The 19,528-nt window shown below is 36.1% G+C and overlaps 2 protein-coding genes across 16 annotated transcripts in view; one reads left to right on the top strand and one right to left on the bottom strand.

Moving 5' to 3' along the window:
- LOC131941926 (mechanosensory protein 2) overlaps window positions 1–2,924 on the top strand; it is a 65,588-nt gene extending 62,664 nt beyond the window's left edge. For all 13 annotated transcript variants that reach the window (XM_059301570.1, XM_059301624.1, XM_059301563.1 and 10 more), the window contains 2 exons: window positions 26–104; window positions 881–2,924. In XM_059301570.1, coding sequence (XP_059157553.1) covers window positions 26–104; window positions 881–1,069 — 268 coding nt within the window. In that variant the 3' untranslated portion in view covers window positions 1,070–2,924. The remainder of the gene's footprint in view (window positions 1–25; window positions 105–880) is intronic.
- A 659-nt stretch (window positions 2,925–3,583) lies between these two features.
- Window positions 3,584–19,528, bottom strand: part of LOC131941906 (GTPase-activating protein and VPS9 domain-containing protein 1) — a 29,334-nt gene continuing 13,389 nt past the window's right edge. For all 3 annotated transcript variants that reach the window (XM_059301530.1, XM_059301514.1, XM_059301522.1), the window contains exons 14-26: window positions 19,184–19,238; window positions 17,468–18,984; window positions 16,621–16,699; window positions 16,474–16,512; window positions 16,128–16,205; window positions 14,927–15,240; window positions 13,790–13,950; window positions 13,348–13,482; window positions 12,521–12,644; window positions 11,631–11,697; window positions 11,174–11,288; window positions 10,240–10,378; window positions 3,584–8,989 (exon numbers count right to left, since the gene is read on the bottom strand). In XM_059301530.1, coding sequence (XP_059157513.1) covers window positions 8,717–8,989; window positions 10,240–10,378; window positions 11,174–11,288; window positions 11,631–11,697; window positions 12,521–12,644; window positions 13,348–13,482; window positions 13,790–13,950; window positions 14,927–15,240; window positions 16,128–16,205; window positions 16,474–16,512; window positions 16,621–16,699; window positions 17,468–18,984; window positions 19,184–19,238 — 3,096 coding nt within the window. In that variant the 3' untranslated portion in view covers window positions 3,584–8,716. The remainder of the gene's footprint in view (window positions 8,990–10,239; window positions 10,379–11,173; window positions 11,289–11,630; window positions 11,698–12,520; window positions 12,645–13,347; window positions 13,483–13,789; window positions 13,951–14,926; window positions 15,241–16,127; window positions 16,206–16,473; window positions 16,513–16,620; window positions 16,700–17,467; window positions 18,985–19,183; window positions 19,239–19,528) is intronic.

The following is a 19,528-nucleotide window of genomic DNA, read 5'->3' as shown; positions in this document are numbered from 1 at the left end:
TTGTCTTACTGTCTCTCCCCTACAGTAAAGATGTCCGCCTCCCAGTCCAGCTACAGAGGGCCATGGCTGCTGAAGCTGAAGCTTCCAGAGAAGCCAGAGCTAAGGTATGTGTTGGACGAATGTATTGTATTATGTAGATAAGCCAGAGCTAAGGTATGTGTTGGATGAAATTATTAAGTACGTGTTGAAATTATTATGTACCAGAGTTGATTGCTATCTATTCTTCTTTGTTCTAAATTGTAATATTGAAATGGATTTCCTCCAACGCAGTTAGGTATAAAACCTAATACCGTATTACATGTCAACATGTTGTGGTTTTAGAAAATGTTAAAAAGGAATTCAAAACTCCCCCCCCCCCCATCCCCCACTTTTAAAATTGGTTCTGAGACTGGTGTATTTTCCAGCTTACTTTACTTTCTCTAGCTCAAGCTTTTATAACAATTTAAACTGGGTGGACTTCAATTAGGAGGGGGAGTGGATATATAAATCATAAACCTATCTGGGGAAAAGTGGGGGGGAGGAGGGGGGGGAGGGACAGAGGAACCAAGAGAGAGGAATGGCTTTGGGATACAGGAGAATTAAGCTGAGTACCTAAGTGAGACTTTGTATGCTTTAACTCAACTGCACCGCCTCTCAGCTGAACTTAAGGAACAATATATGTTGTTGACTTGAAACTTGAGAATAAATGTGTTATGTTGACTTGACACTTGAGAATAAATGTTTTGTTGACTTGACACTTAAGAATAAATGTGTTGTGTTGACTTGACACTTGAGAATAAATGTGTTATGTTGACTTGACACTTGAGAATAAATGTTTTGTTGACTTGACACTTAAGAATAAATGTGTTGTGTTGACACTAACCTCTAACGATGTCTCCAGGTGATTGCAGCAGAGGGTGAGCAGAAGGCCTCCCGCTCCCTGAAGGAAGCCGCAGACATCATGATCCAGTCACCAGCCGCCCTGCAGCTCCGCTACCTCCAGACTCTCAACACCATCTCCGCAGAGAAGAACTCCACCATCATCTTCCCCCTGCCCATTGACATGCTGTCTGTTTTCATGAAAAAGTAGTGGGGGCAGCCAGGTGTGTCTGTTATCACTAAGATGATTTTTTACAACTCTCAGTTATAATAGGGTACAACATCAGCTATTTAGAGGGTAAACAGTCAAATGGATAGACTGATACACATGTGATCAAAATTTACTTTGGGTCATTTAAAATTTAAATGGTTCAGTTTTTTTAAAAAAATAAAAAATTCTATTACTTTAATTTTTTATTTCAACATCAATGATCGGGTTTTAATATTTTAAAAAAAAGTGTTTTTTTTTTACATTTTAAATGAAGACCAAATACTCCAGTAGTTTTTTTTATTCTAATTGTTTTCTTTATGTTATTTATAGACATAGACTAGACTTTTTAAAAAACAACTCACCACACTCCTAACATCAAAACAGAAGAGTCTGTTTTTAAACAACTTGTTAACGAACTTAAATTTTAAAATTTTCATACACCAGTGCAACTTAATGTCATTTTTAATTTAATTTTCAACTACAAATTTCTGTTGCTTTAAATATACTTTAAAGGTGTACTTTTTTTTTTACATACCTTTTGGAAAACTTATACAACTTACTGTAGGCTACTTGATATTTTTTTTTAAAGATAAAATACAGGTACAAATTTTCATAATTTTTTGAATACTTTAAAGAAAAGAATTTTTAAAACAATTATACTTTACATGTGATTGAAAAAACAGCACCAAAAGGGGAAACTTAGGTGAATGTTTGTGTCATGTGATGTGTTAACTCTTCTGTGTTTGGAAACACAAATGGAATCTTTCAGCTGCCTTGTTGAATGTTTGATATCACTTGAAGAGATTCCGCCTTTTTTTTACGGCACATTAATCAGTAGTTTGTTTTAATTGTAGCTAAACTCATTGTTTTTAGGTTCATAATTATCTAATGCTTTTAAGTTTAATTGTTAACTTATCATTTTTTAAATGTCTATGCCGTAAGGCCTGAATTATTTTTCTATTAAAAATTATTATATTTACATTTGATGTATATTGTATACAATGTGTAATAATAGATATTTAGTACATATTTTCCATTTATACCAAAATGAATTGTTTGGTAACGTCATATAAGCTAAAATATTAGCTAAAATAAAACAGCAAAAAGGATTTATCCTCATTTCATAATCAGACAAATTATGTGAAAGTTGGTAAATGAAAATGTGTCAATTTTTTTCCCAGAAAGCTTTATATGAGGTCAGTCAAAGAACTAAAATCAAGCTTAAATTTTTTAAATGTACTTTATCCATCCAAGTACTATCATATAATTAAGTAAGGCCATCATATGAATTATATGAGGGGTTTATAACTATTATGTGAATATGTTTTTCTATTTTCCTGTCCATTTTGACTGTCCCAACTTTGCCTTTTCTATTGAACATAATGAGCCCATAGTCTGTGATTTGCCAGTTTGTACATAGCACCTGTAGATTAATATCTAACAGGCTTGTCTTTTTGGTTAAATTGTTCAAAGTCTTGATTCAACTGATTTTAAAATTATATTTTGGTTAAAAAAACATAATAAAACAACTTAAATTGTTTACAACTACAGAATTTAAAAACAATTAGTCCTGATTTTAATTTGATTAATTTGTCTTGGAATTTAAAAAAAAATAATAACTGATTCATTGTAGTCAAATTTTCATTACTTTCTACCTAAAGCCATAAATGGACAAACCAATTTCAGTGATACAGTTGGATTAATCCAGAAGGAAAACAAGTGTTTCATTTCTTTATAAATTATGCAGTCTTGTATTTCATATCTTCAGACTAGCGTTCATTCAATTCATCATATGCACATATGCCAGATGTGTGACACATTTTCTTTTGTTGTTTTATAAATTACTTTTTTTTTTTTATTTAAAAAAAAAAGCTAAATAGATTTGCTCAATTGTTTTAAAACTTTGTTCAGTTGACCTAGAATTGCTCCATTTTTTAACCCAAAAACATAAATGGACCCATGAAACTAAACCAATGTTTGAATATTTGTCCACAAGGACCATAATACAATGTACATAAAAAATTGTTTTTCTAAGCTGTTCTGTGTCTCTCTGAATTGTATCACTGCATGTTATTTTCTACCCTATTGCTGGCAAACATTGTTCATCTTTTTCAAATTTCAATCTTCATTTGTTGAATGGAGCCATTTTACCTGTTACATTTATACATAAATATATATTACTATATACATTAAACTATAATGTATGCATTGTTTAAAATATTAAAACTATTCCTTTTTTTATTATGAACATTTTAAAGTAATTTAAACATAATTATTGTAAACGCATTTGAATTGTAACATCTTGAATTAACTAACATCATTTTTCAAAAAATTCAAATCAACTTTAAAGGAAAGAAGAAAGTCATTTTTTATTGTAATAATTCTGTTTTCATGAATATAGTTGGTTGTCCATTTCAACATAAGTAAAAGTATTCTACTTAACTAGTCTTGTTTGGTTCCTAGTGTTTGAATATGGTGATTGTCTAAGATATGCCTGAGATTTTAGTTGCTAGATTGGGAAAAATCTGGCATGTCTGTTTCTGTTTATCTGTAGTTTTTAAATGAGCGAGGTCATTTTTGACATTTTAAGTTCAAATGATATGTGGATTCTGATATACATATACGTAACAACAACATGAGGGGAAAAAAAAACATTTTACCACACATCAACACACATCAAATTTAAAAACTTTATACCCATTTTTTATTGGAATGGATTTTTTAAACTTCAAGAAAAAAAAAAACAACTATCAAATCTAAGATAGATCACAATTTTGTTTGACCCAAGAGCTTGGGTACCTAGACCGTACACATACACATACAGCCAGACCATCATTGATTGTTACAATCAAAAATACATGAAAATACTTTCGTCAAGAAAAACAGTTTGATAAGAAGGAATTAAAGGTGAAACAGGCTGTTTAATTCAATAAAAACCTTTATGGTAAGTAACAATGAAGGATGTGAATTGTGTTTGATCATACTTTAAGTACTAGTTGGAACAAAAAGATGTACACTATGACAGGGTAAGATTGTGTCATATGTTAAAACAATTGATTTTTAATTCACAAATCTGTGCAATCAATGATAGAAGAAAACATTTGTAACATTGAAGAAAAATTAATTTTAAAAGCCTCACCAACATTTAAATTAAAAAAAAAAAAACCATCTTTCGAACAATTTTACTTCTCTAAATAATTGTATTGCTCAATATTGCTAAAAATTATTGCCTCTACTTAAACACATCAACAACTATATTTTCATATGCTAAATATAATTTAAATGATCACCTTATAATTTTTGGTCTTTGTATATATTTATCTATTAATTATCATTATTATATTAAAAGTTTGAAAATTAAAATCACATAAGATAAAGTAGCCTATATGGAGGTCAATATGGATTATTTTATACAGGTACATATTATGTCTTGAGTGGACATACGTAAGGGGTGATCACACAGCATACAATTGTCCAAGGATGACAAAAATTTGTGGATAACCAGCACAAACCATTAGGGGAAATCACAATGACTAGCAGCCACCAAAGGAGAGGAAAATTTTCAAACATTATTTTAAGCTTTGACAGAATCATCATAAGCTTAGACATCAAGCTCTGTTACCCCATCTTGACACTTCAGTGAAACAAAAATAAAAACGTGGGAATGTAGAAAAAGAAAATCTTTGAATTTCCAGTTTCAAAAGAATTTTTTTGGTCTTGTTCTTAACAACACCAGGATATTACAAGGTCAAGGGGCATAGGAAGAAATCCTGGCAGCCTGATAAGCCTAAAAAATTATGTGCAAAGCAAACACAAATAGTTTTAAATATTACCACAATTCAATTTCTAAATCATATGCAACAACATTAAAAAATAAATTAAAATTGAAGGTCATCTAAAATACCCTTTCTATTTATTAAAGGTGTCTAATAGACTATTGTACTCTGCGGGACTTTAAAATAAATGAGTATCTAAATCTCTTTCACCTGACCAGTCAAAAATCTGATGATAGTTTTTCAACCATTTTTTATCACTACAAATAAATAGCTAAAAAATGGAATATCTTGAAAAGGGTGCGGGAAAAAATGTTTTCAAGGATTACACAATGAGTATTTATATCTCTTTTCAAATATATACAAGCTTCCTGTACACCAAATTTATAACAAAATGTTATAAAAATACACATCCATACATTTCAAGATTTCACACATCACAGCTTATAGAAAAACATGTCTGAGATATCCAAGGGCACCAGACCCTTCAACCCGTGACCCATTACAGCTAATCTCATGGCACCAGAGACCTTCAACCCGTGACCCATTACAGCACATCACTAAGACATCCCAGGGCACCAGACCCTTCAACCCGTGACCCATTACAGCACATCCCAGGACACCAGACCCTTCAACCCGTGACCCATTACAGCACATCACTAAGACATCTCAGGGCACTAAACCCCAACCTTTTACAGCACATCTACAATACAACCTCATATCTAAGTGTAAAGCACCTCTAATTCCAAAAGTTTTTTTTTATTTATGCTGCATATTTTTCTATTTTATTTACATAACCAGACATATTTATAAAAAAATATTTGAATTATTTAATTGATTAAAACTACTAAAATATTTTCTGTGACATGTTATTTAAGATATGGTATAACCAAACACGACAGGCATCATAAGTCATAAAATCACCAGACTAAATGCCAATGGCTTAAATTTAGTCCAAAACTTTGAGGTATCATAAAAAAAAAGAAAAAAAACAACTTTAATTACCCATGCTTGAATTACAGTCAGAGTTTGAGCATGAATTGAAACTTTGTAGCCTATGAGAACCAGATGAACACATTGTTTGAATTTAAATTAAAACAATCTTTAATATTAAATAGTCAAACACTAAAAGTAAAATAGGAAAAGGTTTTAAAAATAGCAAGGTTGTCGTGACTTTATTGTGCCTAGTTTGATACAACATGCTGCTGTCCATAATACACCTAGAAAATCATTTGCATAAATAATTAGTGGCTAATAGTTAACAATGTAGGGATCTGTTTGATTAAACAGTTAACATGCAACGTATAAATTCAACATAATGATTAAAATATTACCAGTCTATTTCATTGCAACTACAAGCTTTACGAATGGTTGTTTTGTTTTCAAATCAGAGCAAGTGATTTCATTACTCTACCTTTATACTAACATCTTTGGCACTGTGGAATGTCTTTTTTTTTTTCACAAAGTTAAAAATACAACAAAATTTGTGAATGTTTAAGTAAGATTAAAGGGAAACTATTCCCCATTGACTCTAGTAAAATTGAAGGGAGGCTAATGCCAGTGAGTCTAGTGAAAGTAAATCACAATGAGTCTAATAAAGTAAGAGCGGCTAGTTCTTACAAGTCTAGTGCAGAAGTTTAAGAGTAATTTAAATTTGGAATAAAATTTTGTATAGCAATTGCAAAATGTGATACATCAGTGTTAAATGAGATCCCTTTATGATTTTTATAATTGATGTGATTTGCAATTTATTAAACCATGCAGCATTAGGGGAAAAAAACAGAATTAGGTTCTTAGTACACAAATTTACAATTATCACCTTGCAATTCTAGTTGTCTCTATGGCAACAAAGTTTTAAAAAATGTTTAGATTTACAGGAATATTAGATTATGCACAGTAAAGTGTTCTTGTATCAAAAGCTAAAACAAACGTGTCTAAAAATGTTTTGAAAATAGGTGCAACAACAACATATATGGTTTGTTTACAGTTATTTTACCTTACTATTTTACTTCCTAATATATTGAATTTCTTATTATTATACATGTACTTTAAAACGAGATTTGTTTTTAATTGAAAACATTTTTACACACAAATTTACATTATGAACAACTTCTAATAAAGAGAACATTATGACCTAAGTAAATTATTGATAGCACTCCAAAAAAACAGTATTTTTTTTCATTTTTATATAGGTAACAGAAACATAAAGTCAAGAAAACAAATAATGTTTGGTGTAGGACATCACATTAGGAGAAATGTTAAAACTTTAAATGATTGAAATCTCAAATGATAGATATAAGCTGGTTGTGAGATTCCTCCAGGAAATACTTCATGGCTACTCAGGAGGGAGAGACAAAAGGACAACACACGCACACAACAACACATACACCAACACTTATTGCAAGACAAAAGGAGAACACACACACACAACAACACATACACCAACACTTATTGCAAGACAAAAGTAGAACACACACACAACAACACATACACCAACACTTATCTTTTAAGGAGGGTGAAACAGAGTAGACCAATAGCAGAGAGATAGCCCTATCAAATCAACCCGATCCCTTCAATTATATAAAGATATTAAAACTGTTACCATTGTTCAAAATACATTGATAAATTAACACATTTTAATTCATTTAATTATACAAAACTCGTCTAATACTTCACTAATATTATCTAACAGGCAATTTTTAAAAACAATGTATTTTAATTAACGAAAGTGATTTAAACATGTGTTTACCTAAGGATAAAGACAGAACCCTGAATATCCACTGGATGATGTGAGAGACTGAATGGACAATTAAAACATGAAATAACTATGGGATATCATTTTCACCACAAATCATTTAATAACTATTCAGAACTTAAATGTAAACAAAAATTGACATTGAGTTATACAATAAGAATGTTAGGCTATGTCAAAGATTGTTTTCTAAAATGATGTAAAAAAAACGTTTAATCAATGCCTTGTAAAATATAAAAAAAATAGTGAGTTGTTCAATGCTGACTAAGTGTGTGATGCAACCTGGCATTACACACAAAATTCACTCTCTGCAGACTAAGTATATGGCCAGTGGGACTAACAATCTGCTGGTTAAACATAAGTAGATTTTTCTTATTTTCAACTAAAAGGAAGTTTGGATGAAATTTATTAACAGTAGGAGATAAATAAAAAACGAATAAATAAAATTGGGTATAAACGTGTTCAATAACAAACAAAAATAAAATCATAGATAACAAATTTTTAAAATTATTGTGCTTATAACATTTGGCTTCATCCCCTAACCTGCGCAGCATTCTGTTAAATGCAGAGAACAACAATACTGTGTCTACGTGAGAGGTGAACGTATGACGGACTTTAAAATTTTTAACACACGAGGTGAACGTACGATGGACTTTAAAATTGTCAATACAAGGAGACCAGCTACACACCCACACAACTTATAAATTAATACTGCGGATAAAAAAGGCTGGTTTGTTATGACGGAACAAAACTTAAGTTTTACTGTACAATATTTGGCTTGGCTAGGGGCTGCACTAATGCAGCCATTGGTTAACACATTTAATTGCCTCAGTTTTGTGTGATACTTCAAAGTACATATACAAATTTAATTTGTACAAAATATATATCTGATCAATCAATATATTCCACAATATATCTCATTTCATCAAGGAATTTCACAATATATATTTGACCAATCAGTTTATTACACAATATATATTTTACCAATCAACATTTTCAACTATAAATATCTATCAATGTATTCCACATTATATATTAGACCAATCAAGGAATTCCACAATATATCTGACCAATGAATGCCATCCACAATAAAAATCTGGCCAACCACGCATGCTGTGAGATCTAGGTTGAGTACTCCATTGTTTTGATGAACTCAACAGCAGACGTCAGCTGCAGCCACCAGTACTGCTCCTCCCCGTGGAGCCGACTCTCGTAGAAGCTGTTGACGTACTGTATGGTGGACAGGAGGCCGAAGGGGTTGGCTTTGATGAGGACAAAGATGAGGACAGGCATGAAGTCATCGGCTGCAGGGACTGACTTCTCGTTGGCCATGCTCAGCAGGTTCATGATGGTCTGGGAGCAGCGCAGGACACACTGGATTTTGTCTTTGGGGGTCTGGAAATGTCAAATGTTTCAAGTTAATGGTGGTCTGGAAATGTTTGCAGTTAATGGGGGTCTGGAAATGTCAAATGTTTCAAGTTAATGGGGGTCTGGGAATGTTTCAAGTTAATGGGGGTCTGGAAATGTTTGAAGTTAATGGGGGTCTGGAAATGTTTGAAGTTAATGGGGGTCTGGAAATGTTAGAAGTTAATGGGGGTCTGGAAATGTTTCAAGTTAATGGGGGTCTGGAAATGTTTCAAGTTAATGGGGGTCTGGAAATGTCAATTGTTTGAAGTTAATGGGGGTCTGGAAATGTCAATTGTTTGAAGTTAATGGGGGTCTGGAAATGTTTCAAGTTAATGGGGGTCTGGAAATGTCAAATGTTTGAAGTTAATGGGGGTCTGGAAATGTCAAATGTTTGAAGTTAATGGGGGTCTGGAAATGTTAGAAGTTAATGGGGGTCTGGAAATGTTTGAAGTTAATGGGGGTCTGCAAATGTTTCCAGTTAATGGGGGTCTGGAAATGTTTGAAGTTAATGGGGGTCTGCAAATGTTACAAGTTAATGGGGGTCTGGGAATGTTTGAAGTTAATGGGGGTCTGGGAATGTTTGAAGTTAATGGGGGTCTGGAAATGTTACAAGTTAATGGGGGTCTGGGAATGTTTGAAGTTAATGGGGGTCTGCAAATGTTTGAAGTTAATGGGGGTCTGGAAATGTTTTAAGATAATGGGGATCTAGAGAATATAAAATATTTTTAACTGAAACTTAAACTATAAACATTAATTTTGTACTAATTCAGTACCTACGACAGTAACGAAGTTCAAAGAAGGTATTTATCAATTAAAGTAATTTAGGTTTTATAAAGTTACACACTGTGTTTATAGCAGAGTTTTATACTTATAAAAATATCACGGTTGCTATTTGTCATGTTAAGGTTTTTTTTTTTAAAATATCAATCCTAATATATCGCTTTTTAGAATTTAAGAGAAAAAAAATTGTGCTTTAATCCATAGCAGTTAGTCTTAAGCAAAAAGGGAACTTTACTAATTAGTCTTAATCCATAAATCTAACATTTAAATGTTTTAGGTTAGTTAATTAGTCTTAGTCCATAGAGGTAAGTCATAAATCAAAATATTCAATCAATAAGAACAACCTTATCGTAGTGAGTCACAATCAAAGTTATTTAATAAATTGAAGAATAAAACGACCAATCAAAGAACGTGGGCTAATCTGTGCACGCTGATGATAGACCAATTATCTGACTCACCCTGTATGCATTGATCATGTAAATTTCCTTCTGAGCCGCGGGCCAGGGACACTCCAGATGGTACATGCGAGGTATGCGCAGATCTTTGTGGGTGGGGGTGATGATTTTACTCAGTTTACGCAGGTGCTCCTGAAGCAGCCTGTTCAAAAATAATGTCAGTAAATATTTGACTGACTAGCACTAACCTCTTAGGAAAAAATATTACTTTCAAAAGGCAAATTCTTACTTTTCTAATTTCCAAAGAAAAAAAAAAAAAAAAAAAAAAAAATAATGGCTTCAACTTTTCTAATTCACATAAACTGAGAAAAAGTGTTATGCTATATGAACAAAACAAATTAAGGTTTTAAAATCATTACGATCTCCATAACAATCCCCTACAACATGCCTAAACTATCACACCCCAACACTACAAGACTGTGACCCCCCCTCCCCAAAACACCTTAACTATGACCCCTAAGACACCCTAATATTATGACCCCCAAGACACCTTAACTATGACCCCTAAGACACCCTAATATTATGACCCCCAAGACACCTAAAATATGACCCCCAAGACACCTTAACTATGACCCCTAAGACACCTTAATATTATGACCCCCAGGACACCTAAACTATGACCCCAAGACACCTAAACTATGACCCCAAGACACCTAAACTATGACCCCAAGACACCTAAACTATGACCCCAAGACACCTAAACTATGACCCCCAAGACACCTAAACTATGACCCCCAAGACACCTAAACTATGACCCCAAGACACCTAAACTATGACCCCAAGACACCTAAACTATGACCCCAAGACACCTAAACTATGACCCCCAAGACACCTAAACTATGACCCCCAAGACACCTAAACTATGACCCCAAGACACCTAAACTATGACCTCCCAAGATGCCAAAACTATCAAATCAAGAGAAAAACCCAATCTTACTGATCCCGTAGAATGTCCCCGTCCCCATTGGGGAACATGGCATGCGTGTAGATCCGACTCATGAGAAACCTTTCAATGGCTTGTTTACCATCCTCCAGCTGATTGTCTGTGGCAGCTGAAAGTCACAAGTTTTTTTTAGTAACTGGCCAGGAGAAATCTGCTATTGTCTAATTTTAATTAATTAATTTAGCATGAACTAATACACCAAGTTAATGGTTTTTATTAATGTCATTGACCAGGAGAAATCTGCTATTGTCTAATTTTAATTAATTAATTTAGCATGAACTAATATACAAATTGGATGGGTTTTTTAAATGTCATTGGCTGGAGAAATCTCATATGGTCTAATTTTAATTTAATACATAGACCTCAACTAATATAACAAGTGGATGGAATCAAATGAGAATGTGCTAGGCTACCTGCCCTAAGATACAAATACTACTTTTGGTTTACCTACCTTTCCACAAGGGGTCTGAGACCATTTCCTGGTACAGTTGTTGTAAAAACTGTTCCACAAGATCAATCTGCGAAACAAAATTTAAAATCAGGCTGAACTGGTTCTACAAGCAGCCCAATAAAATCAGATATTCTGACTTGGGCTACACATATAATAAAACTAACTGTCTCAATATTGATACAGGAGATTGTATAGTCTACTACTATTTTTCATTTTTCAAACTGTCTTTACAAAGTTATAAATATCAGTCTCATTAATTAGTTATTTTAACATAGATATAGGAAGTGGTGAAGAGTTGGCTACAACTGCTGCCAATTAGATTTTGCCTATGGAAACACTAAGTCAAACCAAAGCTAATCTGCCAGCATCTAATTTTATCAACCCACTGACCATGCAGAAATGGCAGCAATCAATGTATTAGAGTAAAATGGTATTAGGATTTTAAAAAACATACATAACCAATTTGAAATTTGTTCAAAATTACTTAATACTCTCATTTACAAAATATCTTTTCTAACAAATATCAACCTACAAAGAAATTAACTAAAAATATATAAGTTGTTTATTTTGTTCAGTATGTAAATTATTCATACTGCAGAGAAATATCTCAGTAAAATACAAACAATTAATATAGTTAATCAAAAACAAAATTTATGTCTTGAAACATTAAGTCCATATAGGCCTAACCATATAACCATTTTCTCAATAAAACCAACCAACCATATTTTGCTTAATATTTTCTCTCAATAAAACCAAGCAACCATATATAATAAAATAAATAATTACTTTTGCAGAACACTTCTCATTAGACATGAATAACTCAACCCAAAATACAAAGACCAACCTTATCATTTGACATGGATAATGCAATCAAAATACCAAAGACCAACCTTCTCATCCGACATGGATAACTTCTGGAACTCTGTGATAAACTTCCACAACCTTTTTTCTCTCTTTTCCAGGAAATTTCTGGCGCAGATGTTGGTCAGATGTTTGCTGCAGATTTCTTTCTCTCTGGTCAACACAAGTTTCATTCATTCATTTATTCAACTGGCATTTTAATTACTTGTCTTATAAAGATTAAAGATTTGTATTTAACACACAAATTAAACTAATGTCAAAAAATGTTTTTTATCTAATTATGACATAACAGTATTTTTTTTAAAAAGAATTATGGCAAGATTTAAACTAGAATTAAGATTCTAGTAACTTTATTCAGACTCTGATAAGAAAGAACAACAATATGAATAGGGCTAGTGAATGGAGTCAAATATTAGAGACCCACCTGCTGATTCGACTGAGTCAAATAATAGAGACCCACCTGCTGATTCGACTGAGTCAAATATTAGAGACCCACCTGCTGATTCGACTGAGTCAAATATTAGAGACCCACCTGCTGATTCGACTGAGTCAAATATTAGAGACCCACCTGCTGATTCGACTGAGTCAAATATTAGAGACCCACCTGCTGATTCGACTGAGTCAAATATTAGAGACCCACCTGCTGATTCGACTGAGCCAAATATTAGAGACCCACCTGCTGATTCGACTGAGTCAAATATTAGAGACCCACCTGCTGATTCGACTGAGCCAAATATTAGAGACCCACCTGCTGATTCGACTGAGTCAAATATTAGAGACCCACCTGCTGATTCGACTGAGCCAAATATTAGAGACCCACCTGCTGATTCGACTGAGTCAAATATTAGAGACCCACCTGCTGATTCGACTCAACAGTCGCTGCAACTGGTGCCTTGTGGCCAGGAGACCTTGTCGACACCTGACCAGGTAGGCAATGTATGCTGATCTGGTGCAGTAGTCCTCCCTCATAGACCTCAGCAGTTTCTTGCAACTGTCACACAACACAACAACCAACATTCACATTTTTGGCACTATGTTGAACTCTATTTAAACTAGATTTTTAACACAAGCAGTAATTGTGCTGACATTTAACTGTACAATTACATACAAAGATGTTAAGCCCGTAATGATATTTAGAATAAACATATTAATCAGATAAAACCATGAGCCAACAAACACACACAAAACCATGAGCCAACAAACACACATCACAAAACCCATGAACCAACAAATAGATCACAAAAAGCAATAAGCTAGCAAACAGATCACATTGAGGGACCAAACACAGCTGCACTCACCCATCCGAGTCGAACATCTTGATACACCTGAGGGCCTCATACAACTGAGCCACCAGGTCCTTGTTCTGGAGATTGATGGCCTCAGCCAGCTGGGCCGTCAAGATGTTGATCAACTCATTCCCTCGGTTTGTGCACCCTTCTCTGGGACTGCTGGACTGGATCTAAACAATTCAACAGGCAGAGTTAGATAGAACACAACCATTCCCTCGGTTTGTGCACCCTTCTCTAGGACTGCTGGACTGGATCTAAACAATTTAACAAGCAGATTAACTTCACAATTAGAGTTAGAACACAGATAAACTCCATAGATAGAATGCAAGCAATTAAATACCACAATAAAATGCGAACAGAATACAATCATGTTGACACAACAATAAAACTAAGACAAATCACAGCTGAACACCACAAAAAAGACAAGAACACAAACAGAAAAACATCCCCTGTCTTATACCTGGATAATGCATCTCTTACCTGGCCAATGCCAAAGTACACATCCCCCATCTCTTACCTGGCCAATACCAAAGTACACATCTCCCATATCTTACCTGACCAATACCAAAGTACACATCTCACATATCTTACCTGGCCAATACCAAAGTACACATCCCCCATCTCTTACCTGGCCAATACCAAATTACACATCCCCCATCTCACACCTGGCCAATACCAAAGTACACATCCCCCATATCTTACCTGGCCAATGCCAAAGTACACATCCCCCATCTCTTACCTGGCAAATACCAAAGTACACATCCCCCATATCTTACCTGGCCAATACCAAAGTACACATCCCCCATATCTTACCTGGCCAATACCAAAGTACACATCCACCATCTCTTACCTGTACAATACCAAAGTACACATCCCCCATATCTTACCTGGCCAATACCAAAGTACACATCCCCCATATCTTACCTGGCCAATACCAAAGTACACATCCCCCATATCTTACCTGGCCAATACCAAAGTACACATCCACCATCTCTTACCTGTACAATACCAAAGTACACATCCCCCATATCTTACCTGGCCAATACCAAAGTACACATCCCCCATATCTTACCTGGCCAATACCAAAGTACACATCCACCATCTCTTACCTGTACAATACCAAAGTACACATCCCCCATATCTTACCTGGCCAATGCCAAAGTACACATCCCCCATGCTCAGCACAAGTCTCAGTTTCCTCTTGGCATCCAAAAAAGCGGGGCAGGTCTCGAGATGGTCCAGGTCCAGGATCTGAACATGACTCTCCTCCAGGTTCTGACTGTCTGTACTGCAGGGCATGGTGGCTCTGCTGGGGATCACGCTGCTGCCTGATTGGACGTTGTCCGTGGAGTCTGCGCGGGGGCCAGTGGCTGATGAATTGCTGTTGTTGCTGTTGGCTCCAGGCTTGGCTGGTTGTTTCTTTGGTGTGCGGTACTTGGCTAAAATATCATCTGTTGTTTCTGGAATGAGATGCAAGGGTTAATGTGCTGAGAAAGTTTTGTTGATCAAGGGCATGGGATATAAGTCTACCATGAGCTATTGTCACAACTAGAACTGCTACTGCCAAAACTAGGACAATTGTTGTGATGACTAGGATAGCTATTGTAAAAACTAGGTCAGAGATATTGCCACATTTAAAACTATGCCTATGTAAAATATTCCAGTATGCCTATTGTCACAATTAAAACAGACATTGGTAATACTAGGACAAAATTGTTCTCACAACAAATTATATGCATACACTTTTTTATTCTCTTTCTAATTGATAATTAAAGAAAAGTAAGACAATGAAAACAAAAATATTTGTAGAAGAGGAAAAAGAACCAAACAAGTTAATTAAAAAAGTCTAGTGACATTTATGCGCAATTTCCTTATGTTATCTAAAAATAGCTCTGACGTATAATGATTGGGTGCGTTCAAGCTTGAAGAGCGATCGGTTTGTAGGTGTTTATGTAATTTTAAAATTTGTGACCGAACGAGAGGATATTTTTGAAAACTTTCTTCGGCAATACTGTTCTAAATTATGGCAGGAATCGATTGGTACATGTTTCAAGTCGCTAAGTGGTCTGGTTGCCGAGATATGGGCCAAAAACTGCATTTTTTCGAGGTTTTTTGGCTTTTACGGGAAATACATGAAAGAAACCCGGAATTTTTATGGCCTATGCTCATTCTCGTAACTTGCTTAACATAATTGCTTTTGGAACTAGTCATCGATATTGCTTCGTTGAGGAGGAGATACGACTTAAAGCCCGGACACACATTCATCCATCCATCCATCCATTCCCAGAAATGACGAGTTAATAAACGCAATTCTCCAGAATGGAAATTGCGCTAAAAAGAAATATACCCTGATTTGATGCAGCTGAGTCCTTTGATGCTGATGCGCCTTGTGTTTGCTTTGTTGTGTTGTCATTCTCTGGAGGATCTGAACAAAGTACATAAACATGTTTACACCAACATTGTAGTAGGCTACTAAAATACAAGACACATATAACACTAAAGGAACTTTAAGCAAGGATACTACACTGAATGCAAAATAAGACAAAATAGTGTCAGAGACAGAGACAAACAACAGATTCTACTACAACATTCCAGCGTTCAAATCACTTTATACTCCAGTCAAAGTACATAAATAAGCCAGTTACAAAATCTTTCATTACAGTGAACTCACACCACTCAAACATGATAATTACCTATGTCTTTATCAAATTTTGTGTTTTTTCTCTTTATTCCTGTTTGATAAAAACAAATAGTTCTTAGTTCCATCAAGAAATAACTTTATCTAGATGAGAAACAATTTGAAAAGAAAACCCTGAAGTCAGGAAAATAACGCTACACACCTCTATTGATTTTGTCTTTGACTGTTCGCAGAAAACCCACGCCCCCACTTTTTTTCTGCTTTTCTCCATCTGTGACATCCTGGATTTTTTACAAAATTCAAAATTAGCTGACATCAAATTTGTCGGTAACATTTTCAAAACTAAAATACAGAACATTTAAGATATCTCAATTTAAAAATTTCCTAATTCCAAATATGACGTCAAAATTTGACAAAATCAATATTCATGAAACATTAAACTTTGTCAATGTCAAAAGTTTTCACTTTTGGATATAATTTGTCAGCATTAAGATAAATCTTTCTCATTTTTAAAATGTTACCCTAGTTTTGGTGTGTCTTCACTTCTCTACTTTCTACAGACAGAAAATAATTTAAATCAACCCATTTAACAAAATTGGTTTGCTCAAAAAAACATTAAATTTACAGCTAAAAACTGTACTTTGTTAGATGGAAGCAATCAATTAAAAATGAAGTTGACATTCATAATTGATTAAATTTAGTGTCTATTCGCCCACTGGACAGATGCAGTAGAGTTAATGTTACAGGAGCAAATGTGTAAACAGCTGAATGCCAGGGCTTGTTAACTGTCCACAATTTGTATCAAGTACATAACACAGTTTACATAACAGAATGTACATAGAGAAATCAGAGACTCATACAACATTGACAAAATCTAGCCTACACCACTGCTTGTGTTTAAACTGGCCATACACACCTACATAATAGGGAGGCAAGTATAATCTCATTTTCTATAGCTTTGCCACACACCCATGTAATAAGAAATCTAGCGCTTAAGTAAAAACAACCAGACTCAACCAACCTTGTAAAAAAAACCACACTCAACCAACCTTGTCTGACACCAAAGAAACACTATCTGGAGAAGGTTCCTTCACTGTATCTGCAGCTGTGGTCATCTTTAACGAGGAACCAGAGATGTTGCTCCCAATGCTATCCCTTCTGTGCTGACCTAAAGATTCTGGCTCAGCACTTTTTCTGCCATCCGTGAGAGGCTCTGCTCCACCTAGTTTGAACACATCAGCGGACAGGACACTGGAGTCAATCACATCAGCAGAGGGGGTGTCGAAGTCCTCCCCAGGGACAGAGAAGGGGTCAAACCTCTCCACCAGGGCACAGGACAGTCTCCTCTCATTTAAGTTTGAGATCTGCTGCTCCCCCATGTTGGGGACGTCCCCCAGCTCCGCTTGGTCGTCCGGCTCACCCTCGTTTTTGATGATTGAAATCTTTTTGAATATGTCCGTGACCTCAATCTGAGGCGTGTTCCTGCGCAGCTTCCTGTTCTTGTACACATCCCCCTCAGCCGCGTGGATCAAGTTCTCCTCCACTACAGCCGAGTCCATGATCAACAGGGGCTCCTTGCTGACTGGGCTGCTGGGTTTTTTCTCATTCAAGTTTGTGAAGATGAAGTCGTTGTTGTTGCTGTTGTTTTTAGCGGGGCTGTCCGAGGGGGTGTTCATGTTGAACAAGGGGTTGTCCATCTCCAGAGGGGGTGTGTTGGTGTCCAGGGAGGTGTTGGGGGATATGTAGAGCGACTGGATGCCAGAGTCTGTGTTGGAGCTCATCCCGCCTATAGAGTGCAGGCGCTGGAGGTTCGAGTCCAGAGAGGACCGGCCAGGTAATGGCACCGGGTGGCTGTGTCTCAGACTGGAGTCTAACGATGACCTGGCGTTCATCAACGCAGCAGCTGCTGACCGGGACGAGCTGCCGGACATCTGGCCGTTTGTGTTGACCCATATATCAATTCCGGAATCTCTGGACGACGTCCGGCCACCTCGGCCTGCAGTTAACGACAGGTCTTGAGGAAGTGTCTGATGTGGCTCCATGTTGGAGGGCAAATTTGTACCCTGCTGGTCGTATGAGTTTTTACCACTTTTGCTCCAAGGCCATTTGTCTCTGCTTTTCCTGCGACCCCCCAGGCTAGTCACACTAGGTGCCAGAGGGTCAAACTCCAGCCCGTCGTCCCCACCCCCCTGACTGCCCCTACTCTCCCTGCTCTTCTTGTCTTGGACCTTGCTCCTGGCCCCAGTGGAGGACTGCACGGCAGACGTGGCGCCTGACGTGTTCCCTTCAAACGTGCTCAGCGCTGAGCTAACCTTTCCCTCCGCGTGTTTCAACGACTGAGAAGGGAGTCGGTGAATGGTGGGGAGCTGTAGGTTGGGGCCAGACTGGAAATGGTGGACGATGGAGGATATTTTCTTCCCATTACTGCTGCGGTCAGCGTCGTCACCCGGCTTGCCTGTGCTGTCTGGGTAGACGAAGGCAAACTGCTCGTTACTTTCTTGTGACAGCTGAGACATCAGGCCACCACCCACTGCACCCAGCTGATCTAGCTCAGAGTGGTCTTCTCCTGGTAATACAAGAATTTCAGTTTTTAATTCCATTATAATAATTAGTTACAGCGTTTTAAATTATTACTGCTCAACAGTACCTAGCATCAAACGTCTTCAGCTTCTTACTATTATTATACTGTTAGATGACATAGGAGAGCAATCCTAAAATAATTAGGCCACATTTCCTAATGTGACAACACCAGGTTTAGTACTCACCTTCTTCCTGTCCTATAGAGCCTTCACCTTCGTTAGCATCACCACTAATGAGATCCTGTAATAAACATATCATATCATGGTTATTTACACCCCTGCTCAAGGTCTACCCTTATCTACTCAGTCACCTGCACCACCTGCCTAAAGTCACATACAACCCACCTAAGGTCACCAATGGCCCACCTGCTCAAGGTCACCTATGACCCACCTGCTCAAGGTCACATATGACCTACCTAAATTCACATAAGACCCACCTGTTAAAGGTCAAATTCAACTATGACCCACCTGCTCAAGGTCACCTATGACCAACCTAAATTCTCATAAGACCCACCTGTTCAAGGTGACTTC

The sequence above is a fragment of the Physella acuta genome, unplaced genomic scaffold, assembly GCF_028476545.2.
Source record: "Physella acuta isolate Inbredline_101_S28 unplaced genomic scaffold, ASM2847654v3 ptg000032l, whole genome shotgun sequence".
Classification (NCBI taxonomy): domain Eukaryota; kingdom Metazoa; phylum Mollusca; class Gastropoda; family Physidae; genus Physella; species Physella acuta.
This window is presented reverse-complemented; position numbering and strand designations above follow the sequence as displayed.